Source organism: Gossypium hirsutum, chromosome D10, assembly GCF_007990345.1.
Source record: "Gossypium hirsutum isolate 1008001.06 chromosome D10, Gossypium_hirsutum_v2.1, whole genome shotgun sequence".
NCBI lineage: Eukaryota > Viridiplantae > Streptophyta > Magnoliopsida > Malvales > Malvaceae > Gossypium > Gossypium hirsutum.
This window is the reverse complement of record NC_053446.1, coordinates 57,828,081-57,853,347: the sequence shown is the minus strand read 5'-3', so window position 1 is coordinate 57,853,347 and position 25,267 is coordinate 57,828,081. Positions and strand designations below refer to the sequence as shown.

General features: G+C 29.2%; 2 protein-coding genes, 2 long non-coding RNA genes and 9 other non-coding genes across 13 annotated transcripts; 2 read left to right on the top strand and 11 right to left on the bottom strand.

The window, feature by feature from the left end:
• Positions 1 to 2,687: 2,687 nt before the first annotated feature.
• On the bottom strand, positions 2,688 to 4,429 carry LOC121222496 (polygalacturonase). Its single transcript, XM_041103394.1, has 4 exons — positions 3,916 to 4,429; positions 3,495 to 3,784; positions 3,120 to 3,348; positions 2,688 to 3,010 (listed from the first exon to the last, which is right to left on the bottom strand). Exons 1-4 carry the CDS (start codon positions 4,366 to 4,368, stop codon positions 2,792 to 2,794), a joined length of 1,191 nt encoding a protein of 396 aa, XP_040959328.1. The 5' UTR covers positions 4,369 to 4,429; the 3' UTR covers positions 2,688 to 2,791.
• A 6,615-nt stretch (positions 4,430 to 11,044) lies between these two features.
• On the top strand, positions 11,045 to 12,978 carry LOC107916022 (polygalacturonase). Its single transcript, XM_016845190.2, has 4 exons — positions 11,045 to 11,573; positions 11,927 to 12,216; positions 12,314 to 12,542; positions 12,670 to 12,978. Exons 1-4 carry the CDS (start codon positions 11,121 to 11,123, stop codon positions 12,886 to 12,888), a joined length of 1,191 nt encoding a protein of 396 aa, XP_016700679.1. The 5' UTR covers positions 11,045 to 11,120; the 3' UTR covers positions 12,889 to 12,978.
• A 1,709-nt stretch (positions 12,979 to 14,687) lies between these two features.
• LOC107915189 (uncharacterized) lies at positions 14,688 to 17,618 on the top strand. Its single transcript, XR_001689224.2, has 3 exons — positions 14,688 to 15,191; positions 15,423 to 15,470; positions 17,236 to 17,618. It is a non-coding gene; the product is annotated as an uncharacterized lncRNA (long non-coding RNA).
• Positions 17,619 to 18,936: 1,318 nt separating this feature from the next.
• LOC121222933 (small nucleolar RNA R44/J54/Z268 family) lies at positions 18,937 to 19,024 on the bottom strand. The gene has a single exon (XR_005920303.1). It is a non-coding gene; the product is annotated as a small nucleolar RNA R44/J54/Z268 family (small nucleolar RNA).
• On the bottom strand, positions 18,937 to 22,727 carry LOC107915188 (uncharacterized). Its single transcript, XR_001689222.2, has 2 exons — positions 22,214 to 22,727; positions 18,937 to 21,758 (listed from the first exon to the last, which is right to left on the bottom strand). It is a non-coding gene; the product is annotated as an uncharacterized lncRNA (long non-coding RNA).
• LOC121222685 (small nucleolar RNA SNORD96 family) lies at positions 19,470 to 19,557 on the bottom strand. Its single transcript, XR_005920045.1, has one exon. It is a non-coding gene; the product is annotated as a small nucleolar RNA SNORD96 family (small nucleolar RNA).
• On the bottom strand, positions 19,903 to 19,981 carry LOC121222956 (small nucleolar RNA snoR122). The gene has a single exon (XR_005920326.1). It is a non-coding gene; the product is annotated as a small nucleolar RNA snoR122 (small nucleolar RNA).
• Positions 20,127 to 20,214, bottom strand: LOC121222937 (small nucleolar RNA R44/J54/Z268 family). Its single transcript, XR_005920307.1, has one exon. It is a non-coding gene; the product is annotated as a small nucleolar RNA R44/J54/Z268 family (small nucleolar RNA).
• On the bottom strand, positions 20,425 to 20,499 carry LOC121222931 (small nucleolar RNA Z267). The gene has a single exon (XR_005920301.1). It is a non-coding gene; the product is annotated as a small nucleolar RNA Z267 (small nucleolar RNA).
• LOC121222957 (small nucleolar RNA snoR122) lies at positions 21,212 to 21,290 on the bottom strand. Its single transcript, XR_005920327.1, has one exon. It is a non-coding gene; the product is annotated as a small nucleolar RNA snoR122 (small nucleolar RNA).
• Positions 21,437 to 21,524, bottom strand: LOC121222936 (small nucleolar RNA R44/J54/Z268 family). Its single transcript, XR_005920306.1, has one exon. It is a non-coding gene; the product is annotated as a small nucleolar RNA R44/J54/Z268 family (small nucleolar RNA).
• Positions 21,893 to 21,980, bottom strand: LOC121222934 (small nucleolar RNA R44/J54/Z268 family). Its single transcript, XR_005920304.1, has one exon. It is a non-coding gene; the product is annotated as a small nucleolar RNA R44/J54/Z268 family (small nucleolar RNA).
• On the bottom strand, positions 22,487 to 22,561 carry LOC121222930 (small nucleolar RNA Z267). The gene has a single exon (XR_005920300.1). It is a non-coding gene; the product is annotated as a small nucleolar RNA Z267 (small nucleolar RNA).
• Positions 22,728 to 25,267: the final 2,540 nt, after the last annotated feature.

Here is a 25,267-nt window from a genome sequence, read left to right as displayed (position 1 = left end):
ATAAATCAACTTATCTAATCTTTGAATTCACCAAATTAAAAGATAAATAACATTTGACAATTCATGTACTCATATTGTATTTCTACATTTTATTTTGCCATAATCGTATTCAAAATACTTAATATTTATATAAAATTTGAAACAATAACAATTTCTTCATTGTATAGATTTTGATATGTTAGTGTACTTGTTTTGTACTGATATTTTTTCGTCTCGTGTTTTGTAGTATATTTTAATTATTTTATGGGTTAATTTTATCAAACTTCTCCGAACTATGGTCTAGATTTTAAATTGATCCCTAATCTTCAAAAAAACATTACAAATTGAGTATCACTATCATATCAATTAGATCCTTCCATTAGCTTGAAAGTAAAAAACTAGTTTGAATATAACATGAAGTATATTTAAAACACGTGCACAACTTGGATCTAGCATGTTAAAAAGTAGGCCTACTATCTATTATTTGCAGAATGTTCGCCCCACTTCATTAATAATTGCTATTTTATAACCTCCTTTGGGAGGCTATAAATAAGGGTTCAAACACTTTAATTTAGACCTTTGGCACTTTTGGCAAATTTAAGTACTATAAACACTCAACAATTTTTTCTTTACAAAAACTACAACAACCATAGTTTTCACCCTTTCTATCTAGTCATCACTTTCATCACAACTAAAAAAACACATCAGTTTGTTATAAGTTTAACTTGGCTATCCAAGTATGTGTTCAGTCATAGGATTGAACAAAAAATGAAACAAATACAAAAATCAGATAAGGTAAGAAGAGATTTGCACACAATCGTTTGGAAGAGATTTGCACACAATCGTTTGTTAACATAGTTCGGAAACAATCCTACCCTACGGAGCCTTACTCAGTGAATGATTCTTATTCCAACAATCTTTTGGATTACTTATTGGTTTAAGCCAATCTACCCTTACACAAAGAAGCAATTCCAACCCCAATTGTTACAAATCACTCACCCCCAAAACTCCACATACAAAGGTTCAATCTCTCACAAAGAAAGCCTACTAAGAGAATGTTAAAATACAAGGGAAAATAACAAAGATAAGTTAATCAAATCAGCACAGTACCCCCTTAAATCGATGCATCTTCCATGCGTATTGGTTGCCTATTTATAGGCTTAATATGACAACCTATTTGATCATCATAGTCCAATATAAACCACTCTTCTTCAATAAAATAATTAGGATAAATAGCCTCCAATATTATCTTAAGATAAAGTAGAATTAATCTCCTTAAAATCAACCATGATATATGCCTTTAAGATTGAGAAATTTCTCACCAAAAACCCTAGACGAATCCAATTTGTTCTAGATACTCAAACTCTTCATAAATACAACCTCTTTAATTTCAACTTTGAAAATTGGAATGAGAACGTCCAAGGCTAACATATAAATATGCCTAGGTTGTCTCGTATCTTGACTGACCAGGTAACTAAGCAAACATTGCTGGACAATCTTGGCTCTAACAACAACCATCTATTACCATACTTGTTCTTCAAAGTTTGCTCCAATCTTCTTATTCATATATCATTTCTCCATAACAGCTCGTTTTTTCTAATTTTTAATTGTTGGTGTTTTTATGAGAGCAGTTACAATAGCAATTATAATTGTGTCTTTAACTGCTACATAACTTGCCTTATTTAGGGTTGGCAATCTTTTAAACCAAAACAATTGGGCCATAACTTTTTTTAATCTCATGTATGTGTGTTGGTCCATCTATGAAAATCAATCTCATAAAGAAACAAATCATTGGAGATTGGATCGATCTAAATCAGGCAAAGTAGATCCCCAGTTTTGAAGAGATTGGCCCGAATGACTTGAAGACTTATCTTGGAGATCTTTGAATTATCATAAACTTTATTAATATATTATTAATCCTATTTTGTAGACCGCTTTGGTGGGGATTGATATGTATATCAACAAGTCCAAAAATTGTATATATGCGAGAAATTTATCAGTTAGAAGTACTAAGAGAATTAGTACTTAATCTGTATATTTGGAACTTGTTTTGTGAGTGAATTTTGTAAAATAAAACAAGTCACTTGATTTTACAAACTAATTTTTTTTTGTTTTGAGGGGAGGGAGAACTTAGTGGAGAGTGATCTAAATCTTTAGTGCAAGTGTGAGGTAGCTACACAGGTGAGTGGTGGGACTTAAATCATTCTTTATATGATGTTAAATATAGTAGATTGACTCTCTAGACAAGGTCTTCCAAACATAAGTGATATTTATCAAATAACCAATTGCTTTTGTATTGTTGTTCTTCAAATGTTATACGCCTAGTTATAACGACTTGTTTATATCTTGCAAAAATCAACTGATTTCAACAATAATATCTCCTCTTCTTAACAAAAGAATTTTCTACACAATTTTTAAAAATTATTATAATGTAAAAACTTATTAAGTTATATATGTTTAAAATTTTTAAAAATAAAAATATTATAAACTTATTTAATATTAAATAAAATATATTAGACAAAATAATATAAGATAACTTAAATTAATTTAGATTTGAGCAAAATTTAAAACTTATAAGTAAACATTCAACTACTATACATTTTCTTCATACAAACTCATCTATTTCACATTGATAAAACCAATAATATATAGAAGTGAATTAAAAATATAAAATTTTAATTTTTTTTAAAATATTACAAGTGAACAGCATTAGCTATGGGTACAAAGTCTAAATAGCTCAAATGCTGATCAATTTCAATATATAATCAATATGCCAAAAACTAAACAAAAGAGTAAATCTAGAATCCATTATTTACAAACAACTGTTTGGTCGAACTAAATTAATTGCTTTTCCAACGACATTGCTACAAAATGATTGAGCTGCTTTGTTCAGATATGTCAAATTCACATTCTGCAATTTTATTCCAGTACACAGGTTTTTGTCATTACAGTCAAATTTTATAGCTATGGGTGTCGATGATGTTCCTCTTATATCCTCATACACGATATCATTAATCTTTATTCCCGAAACCTATAATCGTCAAACAAAAAGAAAGTAAAGAAATTAAGGAAAAAGCATGAAAAAATTTAGAAGTAGTATTCAAAGATTGAAGTAAGTAGTAGTTGGAACTTTGTAATACCTGACCCGGGCAATTTTCATTGTTAGGGCAATAATTTTGATCGATCATAATAGGATTTTGAACATTTTTCATCACTGAATCTATAAATCGTACCCCTTGAACATATCCGTTACTAGGCCTAGCCCATGATTTGATTCTCAACCCATTTTGAGTGTTGGAAAAAACCGTCTTTTTCACTGTAACATTTTGGACTCCTTCCTCTTTCAAATCCTTTGCCAAACTTCCGATGCTGGAAAGTTAAAATTAAGCAACACAAAGCAATTATAAATCATATAATCGAGCCTCTAAAAACCAACTAGTATGTGTAAGTTAATAATAAACACATTGCTTCATTTTGAGTAAAAGTAACAATGGTATTTAATTAATTTATCATACCTAATGCCATGACCAGGACCACAAGTGATTTGTTCAATCCATAAATTTTCAGTGCCAGGACCAATCGAGATGCAATCATCTCCAGTTTTAATGGAAGTGCTTAAAATTTCCACATTTCTCGATAATTGGACATGGATGCCATCAGTATTGGGACTATTACCAGCAGCGATGATCTTAACTCCTTTGAGGTGCACATTTTGGCATCCATTGATCACAATATGAAACATTTGGCTATTTAAAGACTTTAATCCATTGATCCTGATGTTGTTGGAATTGGTAAAACTCAGTGTCTGTTTTCACACAAATTGAACAGTATTAGTAAGTCTATTTACAAAACATTTACTATACAACGGTGGAGAAAAGATTAATGTTTATTATTTAGCTCAGAATTAGACTCAAAGAAAGTGGAAGAAAATAATACCGTGGCCCCGGAAGGACATGAGTTGGAGTTGGAAGCTTTGCAAGCCCAAAGAGAAGGTCCTTTAGCATCAAATGTACCTCGACCAATTATAGAAACACCGCTCACATCTTCAAAGCTGAACCAATTATTCGATTTTCCCAGCACTCCATAATCCAAAGGAGCCACAATTGTGCCATCGATTCTTATAATGATCTGAGAGCTTTTGCATTGGCCTTTAAAAGCCAATGGACCAACCAAATACCGTCCTTTGGGCACATATATGAAGGTCGAGTCTGCCGTACCACAGGCTGCATTCCATGCTTTGAGGAAACTGTCCGTCGAGTCGGTTCCACCAGTCGGGATAGCCCCAAAGTTTAAGACATTGAAGTTTGTAATCGCAGATGTTGAACTTGAATTTAGCATAACAAAGGCCATAACAATAATTCCAGGTAAATTACAACCAGAAAGCTTCATCGTTTCCAACAGTGTTTGGCTCGAGAGAAAACTGCAACAACTGTGTGTAAATGTAGAGAAAATTCAGAGGAAGAAGATGATTGATAAATGAGAAGTTTAAGAGAAAGTGTATATTTATACTAGGGAAAGTGTACGGTTTTGCTTTGGATAAGGGACATTAAAAAAAAACAGTGTAAATGTTAAAAACAAGTGTAGGATTGAAGGAAGCTGTAATGGCGTCTAAAGGCACCTCCCATTCAGAGTGATTTGTATGAAATACAGTGAACTTAGAACAGATGACTTGGATTCCAATTCTCCAAAGATTTAAAATATGTAAAAGAAGAGAATTGAGGTTCATCTCAAAGTACAGCGCAGTCACATTGTAATGAATTGTGTTGGAATCAATCAACTTTAGTTTTTGTATAAATTAAGGGATCAAAGGAACTTGTTATCAACATGAACACAGGATCGGAAGCATGTGTTCTACACATTATTTTGAGATTGCCCTGAAATTAAGCCATTGTAAAGTTGTGTTTGAAGCAATGCTAAACGAGGGAGATACCCGACGAACGGTTTGCTTTCGTCGTCATAAAATTATGAAATCACATGTAAAAAAATTAAAACTCTATATACCACATTAAATATATAATATCAACATAAAAAGAATATATACAAATATGTTAAAGGCAATATAATATATCAAACTTTTTATGATTATGAAATTGTACAACACTTAAACATAATTTAAGAGGATAATGCTTAAAACTACTCATAGTCTCTTCTTAACCCATAAATAAAAAGATAATGCGCTTCAATGTACTCAAACCCATGTCTCCTGCTTTGGTAACAATGTCCATACTAATGACCTAAGACTCAATCGACAATACATAAATTTTTAAATTAATTAGAATGGCTTTACTTGCCAATCATGCTTTGGCATAGTTGAAAAAAGCGGAGGCCCTAGGTCTTGCATACTCAAATTCAAGATCTACCATGAGCAATTATATGCATGGATCTTCAAGTCTCATCATATGTTGCTGTCATGTATAAGTTTTAATTTGGTTAGTTCAGTTCGTCAACTTTAATCTGACATATCTAGTTAATTAATTATATTACATGATTACTTGGACAATGCATTCGTACTATATATAATTATTTGATCCTTATAATTATTTGGATATATATTTGTATTGTACTTTGATTATACTATAACTGTAACCTATTTTAAAAATCTAATAACTTCACTTAACTTGTTGTGATAATTAAAGTGATAATGGTTTGGTTTAGATCAATTCTTGAAAAAAAATTGTGATTTATGTTTTGACTTTTAAAAGTCCAAACCAAAACTATATTGAATATCAAAGATAACCAAACTAAATTCAACTGATTTGAATCTATTCAGTGTATTAAATTTTTAAAAAAATTGTTTTCTTTTTAAAGTTTTTTTTATGAATTTATATAATATTTATTTTTATATTATAAAATAATTATAAAAAATAAATATAAATTTTAGTTTGAGTTGGACATTTACGATTTTTATCTTATAAATTAAAATTTATATGAAATAAATAAAATTAAATAATAACCAAAACCAAATTCACCACTATAGTTAAAATCAGATTTCGATCTTCTCAATTGTTTTTAGTGATGATGAGACAATTATTACTGCTAAATAACATAAAGGACCATGAAATCATTATATACTATAAATGCTTATGTATGATTTTATTAAATGATTTATTAGTTTAAACGTTGATAAATATGAATTAAACCTATTAAAATTATGTTGAATTAATTTGAGTTGTTTCGGTCGTATAATGTGACATTACACATTTAAACTCGATAATCCAATCAGGTGTGGGGTGTTACATTTTCTCTTTATTCACTTTCATCACACCAAATGTTGATATAAGATTTCAACAAGGAATGACAAAGAGGAAATGTTGATATAAAAGGATATTTAGTTTACCTATAACAGGCAAAGAGCAAAGAGGAAGGAGTTTGATACTTAGATTTTTTTAGGGAAGAAGATCCCATATTTTTTGTGCTCTGGGGTATATTTAAAGGTTATCTTCTTGACTCGTAGTGTCACGTAATCAACAGTATAAGAGATAGACATGATCATATAGTCGGTCATCATTACAAATCTAAGGATCATATTAATAAAATATTTTTTATAGAAATCAAATTATTAAAATGTAAATTGAATGAAAAAAAAACATAAAATAAATTAAAATTTACATAACGAAAAATGCACTCGTATATATGATTGATACCGTCTACTTTTCGACATCTATAGCATTATTGGTGCGGCGGATTATGATTTCATGGTCAAAAAAGGTGGTGGAATCTTTATTATGAAGGTGAACATGATTTATTAATAAGGTCAACAATTTGTTTAATCATTAGTCTACATGTATGGAATTGACAAACAAGTAAAATTGATTAATTACTCAAAGTGGATTAATTTTTTGTTAAATATAAAATAAGCCCTTGTTTCACAACCTTACCATCAACTTTTGTTTTATAAATATATAATCAACCTTTTGTTTACTCCATTTTATTTGTTGCTTCTTATACTTTAATACTATAACTATGCTTACGCTCCAATGTATTCCAAATCATGTGACAATTGGTAATCTTTTAACACCTAAGTAAATGGCAATCTTTTTAACTCTAAGTCATGTTGAAGTTTGATTAAGTTTCCATTCATATGCTTGCAAACTAATTTACTCCAACAATTCCAACTCAACTAGATTAATTTTGAAAATATATATATAATTGATAGAACCTGTAAATGTGGAGGTTTCAATTTATTGAATTATTTAAAATTAGGATTAAATTGATAGAATGTGTAAGTATAGAGGACTAAATACGTTATTATACCAGTTAGAAATAAGTATGGATTTGGGTTTGAGTTTATTACGGAAATGGCGCATTCCAACTTCCATAGTTTTGGGAAAAGAGAAAGGTTATTTGATGTTAGGAATCAAATTCCAAAGTTATAAGATGTCTATAAACCAATTTAAGTAATTTTTGGGTTCAACAAAGATATATAAGATATATTATATTTTTAAGGGATATATTGGTTCAAATTTTGGACACGACATTATTAAGAGTAGTAGTCACGAATTCTGAATATAGACCGTAAAACGGATATGAAAAATATTTTAAAATTTTTATAATATATAAATTTTGAAATGTTAACCATATTTATTATATAAAAATTTTGTTACATTTGTGTACTTGTTTCATGTTTATAATTTTTCCATGTCATGTTGTGTATTATATTTTAATTATTTTATGGGTTAATTCTTTCAGATATCCTTAAGCTATGGTTTATATTTTAAATTAGTCCCCAAATTAGAAATTTTCTAATTGAGTCCTCAAGGTATCGATATCATATTGATTATATTTTTTCGTCAACTTGGGCATTAAAACACTAGCTCGGATTTGACGCGAAGGATTTCTAAAACATGTGAATAAAGTTTTAAACACGTGTGAACTTATTACATGTATAGTTTGAATTTGACATATTAAAAAAATATCATTCATAAATTTAATGATACTATACGTTTTTTTAACAAGTCAAATCTCACTTGCCCATATAGTAGGAACGCATGATTAAATTTTGATCTACATGTTTTAAGTAACTTGCATGACATATTTGAGTTGGGACTTGAGTACTATTGGATGTCCAAGCTAACGATTAAGCTAATAGAAAGATCTTATTGATATGATACTAATATTTTGATTACTCATTTTTGGTCATTAATGCTTCTATCAATAGTAGTATCAGGAGATATTGTTTCTTGTAGAATTAGTCCATTTTAAGAATGTTGTGGAGCTAAGCTTAAGAAAGTTGGCAGGATTTTTAGGTTTGCTCCACCATTGGGGTGTATTGAAGAGCATGGCTTGGAGGCTCAGATACGAATACTATTAAGAATGCTACTTCTTAACCTTTCTCTAGAGTACAAGTGTTTTTCTCTCCCTCTCCTTATTGATCAAACTATGCATTTGTACTTAAGTTTGCAAGTAGCACTCCCCTTGCCAAAATGAATTATATGAGTGTAACTTCCACGAAACTACTATTATATCTCGTTATCTTCATAATTTCTCACCCATTACTCACTAGTTTTAATTTTTAAAAAATAATGTTTTTATATAAAAATATATATAAACTACTTAAATTTTATTCCAAATTTAATTATTTATGTAATATTTTATATACATTTATATTTTTTTTTTCAAAATTTAAATTAGATTTTGAAGAAAAACTATTTTATTGTGAAAAGAGTTATAAATATAAATAGTTTTAAATAATTTGAAAATATCATGTTAATAATTTTAATTTTCTATAGATTTTCAGTTAACAAATTGTAGTATGTCTTTAACATATTTTAGTCACTTTTTAATATTTTAATTAAATTTTTCAATAATTTCTAAAAAAAATTAAATTTATTTTAAGTATGTTTTTTTTAATTTATTTTTTTAAAATTCAGTTAAAATTTTAATGTAAAAATTCCTTTTTAAAATTTTAGACATATTAATTAAAAACATTTTCAAAATATTGACAATGTTAAATTTTTTAAAAAAAAATTCACATTTTTATTTATAAAAGTGTTTATAAAAATATGTTAAAATAATCTACAAAATTGTTTAAAAAAATTTAATATTGTCTATATGTTAAAAACATTTAACTGTTTTGAAAATCTCACTTTTAATTTCACTTTTAATTTCTATTTTGAAAATTTTTAAGTTAATTCTCCTTTCATTGCAAACATGTTAATCCAAAAATAATTAACATATAGTTTATTAGTTAAAAAATTAGAAATGTAATTGTTAAAATATCAAATTTTTAAAAAAATAAAAATTAAAAAAAGTGTATGAAAACAATTAATGTAATTTGAAATTTTATTTAAAACGAAATTTTAAAAATATAATTAAAAATTTATAATAAAAATTTCCTCTTCATTTCTTTTCTTTCTTTTTCTTAATCGTATCAAAATTTCTCTTTTATGTCATGAACAGACAATTATGTATGTTTTTTTTTATGGAAAGTATGCAATACACATGTCAACTTATTAAAATGTCAAATGATAATGTATAAATTGTTTCCTAAATTATAATTTCATATTGTTCTAGTATATATATGATTAGAGTAGAGTATTTTTAGTTGATTGAGTCTTAACTTGATTGGCATGGATATTGTTGTTAATGTAAAAGGATGTGAGTTTGAGTACGATGAAATATATTATTTTCCTATTGACAGGGTAAAAGAATATTATAGATAATTTTAAATACTGTGTCAAAATATACATAAAATTTAATCACAATTTTCACGTGGTGCCGTAATTTTAGGCTTTTCCCTTTTGTTAGAGCAGTAATAATTGATTCATCATCATCACTGCACGCCTCAAAACAGTATGCATTCCTAATAGTTTTTACCATGGTTAAAGAAATATATGAGAGATGGTCAAATGAGTAAGAATTTTAGGGTTTTCGATATTTATTGTAATAAATATGTGAATTTAATTACGTTTAAGTGTACTTTTAAAAATTAAGAAAGGTTTTATGTAAAAATAGACATTGTATCAAAAGAAAATATTTTTTTAGGATAATAAAAAATTTAATTCTTAACATTTAACATATTTTTTATTGACTTTAATTTTTATTTTTAGAATAATTTAACCTTTTAGTTAATTTACCTTTTTTACCAACAAATCTTACAACACTATCAAAATTTTAATGATATTGACATGACAATCTGTGTAGGAATACACATCATAAAAGTTTCTTTAAAAAAATATAAAAGTATTGAAATTGTATGAAAGTGCATATATTTTTTTAAAAATTCCACGTTAACAATGGGATACAAAAATCGTGACACGAGTTGTCACATTAGTACTATTAAAACTTTAACAATTTAGTACACCATGGTTTAAGTTTAATTCTAGTATTTACCATCTCTTTCTCTATTATTAGAATTTGACGATTGAGATTTAACTTGGTTGACATCATAATTATTATTGCCAATGTAAGAAGATGTGGATTCGAATGCGCTCAAACATATTTTATTATTATTACTTGTTAGCCATGTAACCAAAAAATGACATTCTAATGAGCTAGTATTTAAATAAAATAAATTTAACAACGTTAACAATTAGACTTGAATTTTGAAATATAAAAAGTACAAGAATTAAAATAATAAAAGTAAAAATGCAGAAACTAAATTCTAAATTTATGACGAGTATAGTTAACCATTACATATTTTAACTTAATAAATATTAAAAAAAAATTTGCATTAATACCATGAGAATCTCAAAATAGCATATCAAACATGATTTGTGCATATCACGTTCACGTTCACATTCATAGGAAATTCCTTTAATTTATTTGATTAGGATGCAAATCGACTGCGCTGATGATCCTCAAATCTATCGTTTTAACATATTTGAAATCGCTGGTGAATTGGAAGCCAAGCAAACTGTTCAATGTACACTGTATTTCATACAAAATACTCTAAATGGTAGCCTTAGGACGCCATGGCAGCTTTCTTCAATCCTACGCTTTTGACATTTATACTAATCCATCCTTTCATGTCTTTTTTCTTTTACAAAAAAAACACCCTACACTTCTGTATTAATATCCCACTTTCTCTTAAAACTTTTCTCATGCACCAATCATCTAATAAACACTTCCATCTTGTTCTCTGAATTTTCTCACACTTGTTTCAGTTTTTCTCTCAACCCAAACACTTATTGTTTAAAACCATGAAGCTTTCTGGTTGTAATTTCCATGGAGTCATTGTGATTGTTTTCGTTATGTTAAGTATAAGTTCCACATCTGCAATGACGAATTTTAATGTTTTGAACTTCGGCGCTAACCCCATTGGTCGAACCGATTCGACCGACAGTTTCCTCAAGGCATGGAATGCAGCCTGTAGCACGGCAGACTCGACCTTCATATATGTGCCGAAAGGGCGGTATTTGGTGGGTTCATTGGCTTTTAAAGGCCAATGCAAAAGCCCTCAGATCATCATAAGAATCGATGGTACCATTGTGGCTCCTTCGGATTATGGAGTGCTGAGAAAATGGGAAAATTGGGTTAGCTTTGAAAGAGTGAGCGGAGTCTCTATAATTGGTCAAGGTGCATTTGATGCTAAAGGACCCTCTCTTTGGGCTTGCAAGGCTTCCAGCTCTAACTCATGTCCTCTTGGAACCACGGTATATATTTCCATTCTTTTCTTTTCTTATACGATTCTGAGTAGAGTAATTGAATTTAGTCGAGCTCAAACTTCTTATTTGAAGTTCGAAGTTTAAGTCAAATTTGAACATAAGCTCGGCTAAGTTGAACTTGAAGTTCGAAGTTTAGCTCAAATTTGAGCATAAGCTCGGCTTGACAATGACTGAACCAGATTTGAAAATTTTTTTGAGCCAATTTGGAATGTATTGCAAGCATGGATGTCTCAATCTGTACCTTAATTCCGAGCTAGAAAGTAAACTATAATATTTTATCATTATTGCAACAAATGGTTTGTAATATTTATTTACTAATGTTTATTTTTGTGTAAAAACAGACATTGCGATTTACCAATTCAAACAACATCACGATCAATGGGTTAACGTCTTTAAATAGCCAAATGTTTCACATTGCGGTTAATGGATGCCAAAATGTGCAAATCCAAGGAGTTAAGATTATTGCAGCCGGTGATAGCCCCAATACTGATGGCATCCATGTCCAATTGTCGACAAATGTGGAAATATTTAATAGCTCCATTAAAACCGGAGACGACTGCATCTCGATTGGCCCCGGCACAAAAAATTTATGGATCGAGCAAGTCACTTGTGGTCCCGGTCATGGCATTAGGTTTGATATATCAAACTCCTTTGTTACTTTCACTAATGAAGCAATGTGTTTTTTATTCACTTACTAATATCGGTTTGTGTTAATTGGAACTTTTCAGCATTGGAAGTTTAGCAAAGGATTTGGAAGAGGAAGGGGTCCAAAATGTTACAGTGAAGAAGACAATCTTTTCTGGCACCCAAAACGGATTGAGAATCAAATCATGGGCTAGGCCAAGTAGCGGATTTGTTCAAGGGGTTCGATTTATAGATTCCGTGATGAGAAATGTTCAAAACCCTATTGTGATTGATCAAAATTATTGCCCTCACAGCGAAAATTGTCCGGGTCAGGTATAACAAAATTACCATGACTACTACTTTAAATAATTATCTAGTATCACTGGATTGTTTTCTTTTTTTGTATTTTGCTTAATTTCTTTACTTTCTTTATTGTTTGTTTTTCATTTGATAATTATAGGTTTCAGGAATAAAGATTAAAGATATCAGGTATGAGAATATAAGAGGAACATCATCGACACCTATAGCTATAAAATTTGATTGTAGTCCCAAGAATCCATGTACCGAAATAAGCTTGCGGAATGTAAATTTGACATATTTGGATAAAGATGCTCAATCATTTTGTTGTAACGTAGTGGGGAAAGTATTTGATTTAGTTCGACCAAATAGTTGTTTGTAAATCATAGATTCTGGATTTACTCTTTTGTTTACTAGGTACATATATTTCCTTTGAAATTTAAGGTAGATTCAGGCTAAGTTTATGTATATTGTAATACTATACATTATTACAAAGTTTTGTTTCAAACATGAATTTCACATTTACTTAAAAATGTCATTATTTATAATATAAATTCATTAAGGCTGTTTCATGTTAATATTATTTTATTTAATAGTTTATTTATTACATTTTTACATATAGTCAAAATAATATATATTTTTAATATTTACATTATAAAATTTCTTCAATCTTAATTAAATATCAATCAAGTCTTTAAACTTGAGTGAGTATCCTAATTCTTGGTTAATATCGTGCGTTTGACAATTAAAATCGCATATAATAACATAAAAAAAATTGTTTTAAGATATAATTTCCTTTTTGGAAAGTATAACAATAATTTTTTAAGGTAAAAGTAATAATATTGACACAGAATTTGGTAATTAAGTCCGTTTTAACATATGTATTTTTTTCATTTTGATACTTGCATTTGGCAAGTAGATTCATTTTGAGACTTAAACTTGATAAATATAATTATTTAATGATGTGACATTCTAATATTATGTCACATCATCACTTGAAAATTGAAAAAAATTTATAAAATTTTAACGTGATACAATTTTAGAATATCACATATGGTGCTCTAATAATTTAACCAATAATTGAATCAGTCAAACCACTGGTTCCTATTCAATTTGTTTAATTGGCTCAATTATTAGACCAATAATAATTAATTAAATAATAAAAATTTAAAATCACAAAATTTTATTAAATCAATTCAACTCGTTGAACTATTATTTTTTTGTCCCATTTTTATTGATTTTGAACAATTTCTGATTCAATTGGTTCAACCTTTTCTATTAAATCAATATATCGGTCGATTACCATTTTAATTGGTTCAACCAACTAATCCAATCATATTACAATAGCAATAGTCCGATCATCAAATCTTGATAGAATTCAAATTTAAAAATCATTATTACAAAGTGCAAAAGCCAAAAATTATGTTATTCCTGTTTTAAAACTATATTATAAAGCAAATTATTTTTTAACACAACATTTTTTCTTTTTCTTTAATATATTTCTAATCTCTTAAAATTTAAAATCATGTAATGTGAGTCGCCGTTCAGTGAGACTCACACGAGGTAATCTGATATCTCTTTTATACGTTCTTACTTTGTGCAGATGACCTCTCCACCGTAATTGCAAATGCAATTCGAGTCGGTCCTTCTTGGCATTTTGATTGATCCGAAGACTCTAGCTGTCTCACTTCTATTCTTTTACTAATGATGTGTTGATTCTTGTTGGGGCTCATCGCAAGGAGCTTTAAAAGAACTCATCTGGGATTAAACTAAAACTCCACTGAACCAACAACTCAATTACCAAACCGATTTGACTATTCCAATTTTACTAAGGGCTGTTCAAGGCCGATGAATGCAGTGTGTAAAGCTTGAAAAAAGGGTATAGTTTTTTGGGTAGGAATATTCACCCAAGGTCGACTTGGTGAGATGAAAGAATTACTTGGCTCTCATGGCAAACAAATAACGACGGACATATATTAGTTTATCCAAATAGCTTCAAGATAAAGGAGCTTGTGACTCAGTTGCCCAAGCTCTACTTACACATGCGATGAGACTTTTTGTGTTGCTTCAAGGTCTTTGTGATGAACTTAATGTTTTGATTAGTAAATTCTAGCGTAGTAATTACTTGGATTTAGTATTCGTATGAATATCAATTAATAAGTATCCAATAAACATCAATTCATAAACCACAGTCGTAAAATTGATGTAAACTTACTAGAACTAAGCACAGCACAAAATGCATCCTTAGATCTTAACAACAATCAGGTTACATAAGAACATGATGCACAATCAAAGTAAAGCATAACCCCATATTTGTAAACGAAGATCATGAGCCAAGGCAGGCTATTCAGCCCCTGATTGGACACTGACAGCATGTTTGGTTGGGTGTATTGGCTATACACCCCTAATCGGTCGGCCCCATTAATCCCTCTTTAATCCGTTGTTTGGTTGATTGTATTACCATTACGTCTCAAATTTGTTCCTTCTCTAATACACCCGGTCCCGTAATAGATATTCCCCCATCCAGCTCCGATTAGAGAATCCTTACCTATTTCTTATTTTCCTTTCCTTTTTCTGCACTCATAGATATTTGCTTCTTCTTCCATCGGTATTGTAGATCTGTCCTCATTTCTTCTGCTTTCATAACAAATCCTCAACATTGTCTTCATTGGAGGCCGATTTCAGGTATAAATCTTTGCTTCAACATTGTCTTCAGCTTTCTCTGTTTTAATTTTTCTCCCTGTAGTTTTATACTATAATTCAACACTCGTTTTTCGGTATCAATTCATGGCAGAGTGTTAACTGGTGCAAAATTGTAGCTTTAGATGTTTATGTTGCAACTTTTATTTCTGTAAAATTGAAATCAGCAAAATCTATCTTTGTTTTTCTATTTCTCTTATCTGTCTTTCATCGCAGCCGATCTCATCATCTTCCGAGCTTTCAATTTCAAATAAGATTCAATGGGTAAACCCTCGAATCGTTTCATCCTAATCTATTTTTTTTCTCTTTTTTGCATTTTTGTTCCTCACTATTTATAGCTTATTCAGTGATCCGTTTCTTCCTTTCATTACTCAATTAGTTTTGCGGTTTATTTGTTTAATTTCTGTAAAGTAATGGCAAAAGAAAGCGGCTGAGCAAGCAGCGCCGCCTTAATAATTTTGTTGGTTTTTTTTCTTCTTTTTCTTATTATTATTTAGGGTGCGATGCGGGGGGGTTTTTTTTTTCTTTTGGTGGAAATTTGGGTTTGAATACTGTTTTTTAGATTTCTAAAGTTCCTTTTAGTAGTGTAAATCTGCAATTCGTTGTGATGTTTGGATCGGGACCGGGGATGAATTTCATGTTTATGGCATGTCTGGTTGTTGAGGAAGCTAAGGAAAATAAAAAAACAAAGAACTGGAATTTGAATTACCAGCTATTAAAGCTATTGAGTACGTCAAAATTCTCTATCAAAAGATAAATAGACTTTGTTTCAGTTGAGGTATACCTAAAATGTCCTTGATTAATTGATATAGAGAATTTAATTTTAAATTAATAAGGAAAAATGAATAGGGCGGTTTAGTTCTGTGCATTATGGATGCTTTCTCGCTTTACCTTGACATGCTATGAACATTTGATTTCTCCGCGACAAGCGATGAATGTTGTTCAGTTCAACTTATTGATGGAGATGGTTCATTCAATGATACTGGAATCGAAAGTTTTATCAAGGAAGTGAAACTTTATGAATGCGGTCTGTCATATGCTGTGGTTTCCATCATGGGACCGCAAAGCAGCGATATGCCTTGTTATCTTTGTGGCTTTCTGCTTTTTACTTTCCTTTCCCTGTTACTTAGGTGTCTATTCCCAGTTCATAGTAAGCTGCTTTGTTTATTTACTTTGCATTATGTTTAATGATATTGTACTAGAAATATGTGGGATACAAATGAGAGTATGATAAGCTTGAAGCCTGGTCATGTCAGTTTTCAGAAAATGGCATGTCTTTCATATTGCACTTTCATGTGAACTTGTTACTACATGATATTGTTAAATTACTTTTGTAGTTAGTGTTATATCCATCTTTTGTTATTGTTATTTTGAATGTAACTCATGCCATAAATGATTTCATTTGGGCATATCTTTCATATCTCACTTTCAGGTGAACTTGTTACCACATGATATTGTTAAATTACTTTTGTAGCTAGTGTTATATCCATATTTTGTTTATTGTTATTTTGAATGTAACGCATTCCATAATTGATTTCAATTTTAAGTTTTCTGTAAAATGATTCAAACTACCAGATATCATGTATCATCTGTTTTCACTTTTTAGAAAAGAACCCATTGGACATTGTTTTCATTTATATTTCACCAGTCCCGTCTGTTTAAGTTTACTGATTCTTCGTTTACATTGATAATTTGACATCTAGATGCTATTAGTGAGCAATCATCAAATGGTTATTTGCTTATTGCTATTAGTTATTGTAATGTAATCGCACATCATGATTTCCAGAATGAGAGTTAGACATATACTTAGCTGGTTTCGAATTTGATTTTGTTGTTCTTGGATTGTTTATTATCCTGCTAGATTAGAATTAAGAAGTTTGGTCAATGGAAAGACTGGATTTGCACTTGATCTGATGGAAAATATAGATTAGAGTCTAGCAAATGTTTTTCAATATGTGTTTGAATTATACATGTATAACTAGTTTTGATATCAATTATTGATGTAAGAACTTCCCTGATTTCCAAAAAGACCGGCTACACACACGAAGATTTCCAGCTACCACAACAACAACTCTTGCAAATCAATCAAGCCTTGTTTTGGGTGGTGGTCATGCATGAATGTGTCAAGATCAGTTTGGAGAATCCTCGAAAGGGAGCAGTTCGCAGTCGGGTTCCCTTAAGGGCCTCTCCAGTTAGCCACAAACACCGGAGGGACCTCCACTACATGGTGTGAGAGCATGGAAGATGATGAAGATGCAAAATCCGAGTGCTATAGTTGGAAAAGCCATGTTCAAAAACCCATAAAAAACAATATATAGAGTTTACCCACCATGAATTTTGCAGATAAAAAAAAAAAAAAGAAAGAATGTATTATGAGGAAATCATTTATCTGGAGAAATTTTCATTTCTGAATTGAAGGACTGCAATTATTGTTTATAGTGGTATTCTGGCAATTAGTTAGAAGATGAAGGGCATGTTGATGGTAACCAAGATGAGAACAAACATTTGTCAACATTAATTATTTAATATTAATTAAAATATATTTAATATTAATTATTTCAAATTATATTTTATAGCATCATATATTATAATTTTAGTAAATTCATATATGCATATTGATTATTAATAATTTTATTAAATTATATATTTTAATTATAATATATTTAATAATAATTATATTAAATTATCTTATTTGAGTAAATTCATATAAGAATATTAATTATTAAGAATTTTATTAAATTATATATTTTAATTATAATATATTTAATAATAATTATATTAAATTATATTTTATAGTATCATATATTATAATTTGAGTAAATTTATATAAGAATATTAATTATTAATAAATTTATTAAATCATATATTTTAATTATAATATATTTAATAATAATTATGTTAAATTATATTTTATAATATCATATATTATAATTTAAATAAATTTAATAATTTTATTAAATTATATATTTTAATTATAATATATTTAATAATTATTATATTTAAATATAATTAAATTATTTATTATTAATATTAATATTAATAATCTTATTAAATTTTAAATAACAATAACAATAATCATTTACCCAAATAAATTTATGCTAATATATTCTAATCATTTTAATTTTTTTCATTATACTATTACACATCTATTCCATTCAACTAAACACAATAATACTATTACGCCTCTATTCCATTACATTCAACCAAACAATTGATTTACTATTACACCTCCATTCCATTACGCCTCTATTCTAATAGAGCGAACCAAACGTGCCCTATTCTTAAATAAATTACAACTTTAGGGAAGAAGTACATCTACACGCTGCCCCTGGAACAAATACTGGCTAACATGACCAAAAATCGAAACTGCAAAGTCAGCAATTTTAGTGGCAAAAAGTTTGGCATACATGGTCAAAGAGCTTCAAAGACAGTTACAGAATTAACTCAAGTAAAAATTTAACACCATCACCAAAATCAAAGAACCATGAGGTGCTAAATTTGATTATGTATGACACAATTAAAGCAAATTAAATACGCATCAAATGGTCTGTGCTGGTACGTGCATTAGGATGCATCGACAAACCAGCTAATCAAGATTTAAACAAAAATTATTAGCATTAGCATGTGACAGAAAACTACTTAAAGAGACAATAATCTGATTCCATCTAAAATTTTGTATAACAATTATCAAAGCATGAAAAGAAATACATGCTTCCGAATGAATTCTTTATGTGCATCAGAGAGATTCCCATTTTAGACAACTCATCATCCTCCAATGGGTACTGATGTCCCTGTCTATTTTTATCGTCACTTGCACATATTTTTAACAAGATTTCAGTGGAAAACTAAATCATTGAATTTCTAGACTATAAATCAGTTGGTGTCACCCAAGAAAAACATAGATTTTAACATAGAGAGATCCTTTTTCCAATAGAACAAACCAGCTATAAGGTAGTATGATATCCAAGGCTAATAAACATCATGACGTCCAAAACTGATAAAGCTGAAAATCAAATGTCATACAACTTTTGTAAGCCTACGACTTAACAAGCAGAAGCTGCACAGCACAAAAATGCATGCTAAGATATTAGCATCAACCAAGTTATTGAGATGGTGCAACCGAAGACAATATTTGTAAGAACCTTCAAATTTGATGAAACAATAATTACAATGAATATATTAAACATACTACGTTTCCCAACAAAATGCTAAACTATTTATGGTTTTCTATTACCCTACATGCTAGCATTATATGCAGCACAAATGCCTCAGATTTGCAGCCGGACATCAAAGCTCGAAGAGCAATTCAGTCCCGAAAGATGGTATTTGTCATAGATATCCTCACTGGCAATTGATTCTTATAATCTAAGATGAACTTCAGCAAAATATGTAGATATTATAGGACGGCAAAGAAGAAAACAGCAGCTACACCAATTGAACATGCCAGCACAACATCAATGAGCATTTGCTTACAAGTACAAAGATATGATTACCAGAATTAAGATAGGTACATAACCCTACTCCACACAAGTGTAAGTGAGAAACAAATTGTAGAAAAGCCTCAAAGAATGCTACTGAATTCAACCAAAAGTACATTTAACACCATCAACATAAAGAAGTGACAATCATTAAGTATAAAATTTGCTTATGAAACAATCCAAATTAAAGCAAAATTCGATAGACATATCATACGGTCTGTCTCAGAGGTAGTGACAATTATCAGATATCATCATTATTTGATCTGATAATACGTGCATTAAGATGCATCATTGACAAACCTGAGTCTTTCAAGCTTAAAACAATGATTGATGAATTAAACATACAAAAAAACACACCTTCAAAACCGTTCATCTAATATTTTGTATAAAATTTATGAAATCATGAAAAAGAACTCATGCATGAAATAAAACCAATTAGTTTTGTGCATCAGAGAGATTCCCATTTTAGACAACTCATCATCCTCCAATGGGTGCTGATGTCCCTGTCTATTTTTATAGTCACTTGCATAAATTTCTAAGAGAAACCAACAAGGTTTGAATGGAAAATCAAGACATTTAGAAACAATTAATGAAATTAAAAAACTACAATTCCAGACTCCAAATCAGTGGCACGAAGGGCTTACTGATTTTGGTAGTTACATATGAACATCCATACAAATAAGCAGAATCAATAACAAAACCCAAATGTAAAATCAAGCACACAAGAATTGGGATTTCCTTTTTTGCCTCAGATTAGATTTATTTCAAAGAGAAAACATCTCTCAAAGTATATTTAATACCATCATAGGCAAAACAAAATTAGCATAAACAATTTATCAAAAAATAGAATAAACAAAAACATAAACGGAAAAAATTATCAACTACAAACTCTGTTAAATTTTGTGAAATATGAATACAATTGTTTAACAGAGTTAAGATTTTACTAGAGTTATAGAAGAATGGGATGGATGGACAAGAAGGAGGGAGCCAAAGGAAAATCAAGTTAGGGTATTACTTCCTACTTAATATAGATTGACTAATTAATTGCTTAACCCAATGCAACTAATTCGATCAGAGTTCTTTAATAGTATAAATTGTAACATGATACATAAAGAAAAACAGCTTGTATTTATGCCTTCATATTTGATATAAAATTGTTTATCACATGCAATGCCCTTTGGAGCTCAATAAATCATCAAGCTGCAACAAGAAGCACCATTCAAATCTCCGTTCTTTATAATAATCATTAGGCATTTCAACCACAAAAGACAACTCCGCTGAACCAGTAGGCATTTCAAGCTGCAGTAGCAAAAAAGTAGTCAACTACAGCAAAATATACAAAGCACAAAACCTATAGACTCAATAAAGAATTGCAAAATCCATATTCGATGAAGTGCAAAACCTACAGAACAAAAGAAATCCATATTCAATGAAGTGAAAAATCCCTTCGTTGAAACTACAATTCAAAACCCAAAAATCTAGACTTGCAAAGGGAGGAATTAGTAGTAATAAATCTGACATATGGTTTGTCTCAGAGGTAGTGACAATAATGAGATATCATCATTATTTGATCTGATAATACGTGCATTAAGATGCATCATAGACAAACATGAGTCTTTCAAACTTAAAACAAGGATTAATGGATTAAGCATACACCAAAATACTCCTTAGAAACCTTTCATCTAAAATTTTGTATAAATTTTATCAAATCATGAAAAAGAAACTCATGCATGAAATAAAACCAATTAGTTTTGTGCATCAGAGAGATTCCCATTTTAGACAACTCATCATCCTCCAATGGGTACTGATGTCCCTGTCTATCTTTATCGTCACTTGCACAATTTATTATAGAGAACAACCAGATTTTAAAGGAAAAACAAGAAATTTGGAAAAAAAAATTAATGAGACAAAATCATTGCAACTCTAGACTCTAAAACAATCAGTGGCAATCAAGAAAACATAGATCTATAAGGTACAGAGACCATTTTTTTCACAAGCGTAAACCAGTTTAAAGTTACTATCAACAGAGTTCGACGTTTGGTTAAAAAACGAAGCTAAAAGAAGAAAACCTTACCTCCCTATAGTAAACAAGGATTAGTTTTGTGCATACACCAAAATACTCCTTAGAAACCTTTCATCTAAAATTTTGTACAAATTTTATCAAATCATGAAAAAGAAACTCATGCATGAAATAAAACCAATTAGTTTTGTGCATCAGAGAGATTCCCATTTTAGACAACTCATCATCCTCCAATGGGTACTGATGTCCCTGTCTATCTTTATCGTCACTTGCACAATTTATTATAGAGAACAACCAGATTTTAAAGGAAAATCAAGAAATTTGGAAAAAAAATTAATGAGACAAAATCATTGCAACTCTAGACTCTAAAACAATCAGTGGCAATCAAGAAAACATAAATCTATAAGGTACAGAGACCATTTTTTTCACAAGCGTAAACCAGTTTAAAGTTACTATCAACAGAGTTCGACGTTTGGTTAAAAAACGAAGCTAAAAGAAGAAAACCTTACCTCCCTATAGTAAACAAAACTCAGCTTCAAATTTAGTCGAAGCACTAGATAACTTTGTAAGATCTTAAACCCAAAAAAAAAACAGCTTAAAGCTGAGATTTCATAGGCAAAATTCATGTAAAACTGCAGAGTACTTCGAGAAGAATAGAAACATAGATTCACAGGAAGAGTGAGTTACCAATCACCCAAACAAGGGCATACAGATATCAGTCTACAAAATTTATGCTAGTTACATATGGAAAGAAACAAGCACATAAAAGAATTTGGGCTACTTCTTTGCCTCAGATTAGAATTATTTCAAAGAGAAAACATCTCTCAAAGTATATTTAATACCATCATAGGCAAAAACAAAAAGCATATCCAACCAAAAAAAGAAGAAGAGAAAAACAACAACTAAAAACTCTGCTAAATTTTTGTGAAGACATTCTTTGCACCAGAAACAAACAAGAAATAACCCATGAATGAAAATCGATATAGGGTTTTAAAAGATATATAGAAGAATGAGATGGATGGAGAAGGAGGCGGCGCCACAGAGTCAGGCCCCCCAACCCTTTTACTAACAAGAGGGTCCGTCAAACCCTAATGGCCCGTAATGGCCCAAGTTTCAATAGATTCTTTTATCCAGTTAAATCTTAGGGCATAAATTATTTAAAAAAATCGAAAATCTATCGGTGCCACTTGGAGTACCCATAAGTCAGATCGGGTCTAAGCATAATATTAATATATATTATATTTATTCATTCTCAGTTCTACTTGAAATTTGAGCTTGAATTTTTATTCAAACTCACTCATATTTGTAAAAGATTAATTAAAACTAATTTTAGATCCACTCATATTATTTTTAAATTTTTTTTAAAAAAATATTTATATTGTTTTTTTAATATTTAATAATTTCATACATTTTTTATTTATTAAAATTTTGTATATAGTCAACTTAACATTATTTTAATATTTACATTAGAGTAGTATTATATATTTAGTATAGTCTTATTTTTTAATGTGTTTTAAACTGCATAATATATGAAAAAAAAATAACATAATATAAAGTATTATGAACTTAAAATGGGTCGGGCCGGTCTAGGCTCGAGCCTTGAACATTCAAGCTCGAGCCTAATTCATATCTTAAACGGGCATAATTTTTTTTGTCGAAACCCATTTTCGAGCCTAATATTTTTATCCAAATCTTTTCAAATTTTGAGTGGGCTTTCGGGCTTGGGTGAGAAGCCCGGCCCATGAATCAGGTCAGATTTAAACATGATATTAACATATTTTATATTTATTTAAATTTAATTTGATTCAAAATATAAGCTTAAAATTTTGTCCAATTTTATCGATATTTATAAATAACTAAAATTGCACTTATTTTAAATCCGTTCATATAATTTTTTTAAAAATATTTAAATTATTTTTAATAATTTTGTATAAAAAAATTTCTATTACAATTTTAAATATAAGCAACCTAACAATTTTGTAATGCTTAAATTATGGTATTATACATTATTCTAGATTTAACTTTTTATATATTATAAACGACTTATATAAGAATAGCATTATATAATACAATACAAACTTAATTCACACCATTTAATTGATTTAATTTTGATTAAATTTTATTAAATTCGATTCATCTTGGTTTTATTATTCTAATTTTTGGTTTTAAAAAAAAAGATTGTTATTATTTGAATTGAATTTTATATTTATTTAGTTATTTTTTTATTTTTATTTTTTTCGTATTATAAAAATAAATTGTTATATATTGGTTAATGAAAATAATTCAAAAAGTATATAAAATCTGTAAAATATTTTTTTTCATGGAGAAACCAAACTGATTTAAATCTATCTAAGCATTTGTATTTTAATAAAAATTAAAAAAAATCATTATTAATTCTTTCGGATTTTATGATTCTATTTTCTAACATCATTTTAGAAATCAAATTTGAGTTATTTCTTATATATTTTATGATTTTGGGCACTTTTTTTATAGGATACAAATTTAAATTCATCCCATATTATACTACCATGGAGGTGAATTTTAATATTGAATATGAATGAACTCATTTCAGTCAAGAGATTTATTACTTAAATGCTAATATTATCGAATGTTGATTGTGTGGATTTTTTTTTTTTTTTGAACACTCCTCGCATTAGAGTCGTGGCGATTTTCAAAAAAAAGAGATCAAAGATGAAACTTTAAAATAAAAGATCAATTCTAATTATTTTTAATAAATTAAAATTCTAACATAGATTTTTTCCAATAAGTTATAACTATTTAAATTTAAAATTTAAGATATCAACTATTTTCATAAAACATTTTATCTAAAATCAAAATTAATTGTCGGGGATCAACCCGTATAAATAACAGAATAAAAAAGGTAGAGAAGATCGAATACAAATTTTATGTGAAAATTTCCTCCAAAGAGGATAAAAACCATGAGCAAATAAGGCTTTGACTTTTTACTAAATGAGTAAACAAACGAGACTACAATATGGATAAAATAAACCTAAATGTACTAAACGCACAAACCTAAATCCCAAAAATAAAGTTCTAACTCGGGAACAAAATTATCTCCATAGTTACCACAAAAACTCTCACTAAAACTCATCTACGACTACATACTGTTGCCCCAATAGAGAAGCCCTATAGTACTACATATTTAATTGCCCTCTCAAAATAGGGATACAATAGCTCCTTTAAATGATCTAATAATAGAGTTCTAATTATACTAAAATATCCTTAAAGTAATCAGAGCTTAATTGGGAGAAGAAACTCAATTTATGTGGGAACATGTTGTCACATCCTCATTCGCGTCGTCACGACGTTGTTCGTCATCGCAACGTCGGGAAACTTCTCGTTATGACATCACTGTCTGTTTGGGCGAAAATACGAGCCACACCCCACACTAATAATAAGAAATTTATTTCTTAAAATGGTTTAAATTAGAAGAATTTTGTTATGAAACATAAAAATAAAATTCATTGTATATATATGAAATTGAATAAATTAAAATATATTTAAGATATTCTAATGGTTTTATTTTTACAACATCATATTCT

Excerpts from the sequence above, each read along its gene's own strand:
- LOC121222496 (XM_041103394.1), bottom strand. The coding sequence starts at position 4,368 with ATGAAGCTTTCTGGTTGTAATTTACCTGGAATTATTGTTATGGCCTTT. Across the intron at positions 3,785-3,915 it reads CATGTCCTTCCGGGGCCACG|ACACTGAGTTTTACCAATTC; the intron begins GTATTATTTTCT and ends GTGTGAAAACAG. Across the intron at positions 3,011-3,119 it reads ATGAAAATTGCCCGGGTCAG|GTTTCGGGAATAAAGATTAA; the intron begins GTATTACAAAGT and ends TGACGATTATAG.
- LOC107916022 (XM_016845190.2), top strand. The coding sequence starts at position 11,121 with ATGAAGCTTTCTGGTTGTAATTTCCATGGAGTCATTGTGATTGTTTTC. Across the intron at positions 11,574-11,926 it reads CATGTCCTCTTGGAACCACG|ACATTGCGATTTACCAATTC; the intron begins GTATATATTTCC and ends GTGTAAAAACAG. Across the intron at positions 12,543-12,669 it reads GCGAAAATTGTCCGGGTCAG|GTTTCAGGAATAAAGATTAA; the intron begins GTATAACAAAAT and ends TGATAATTATAG.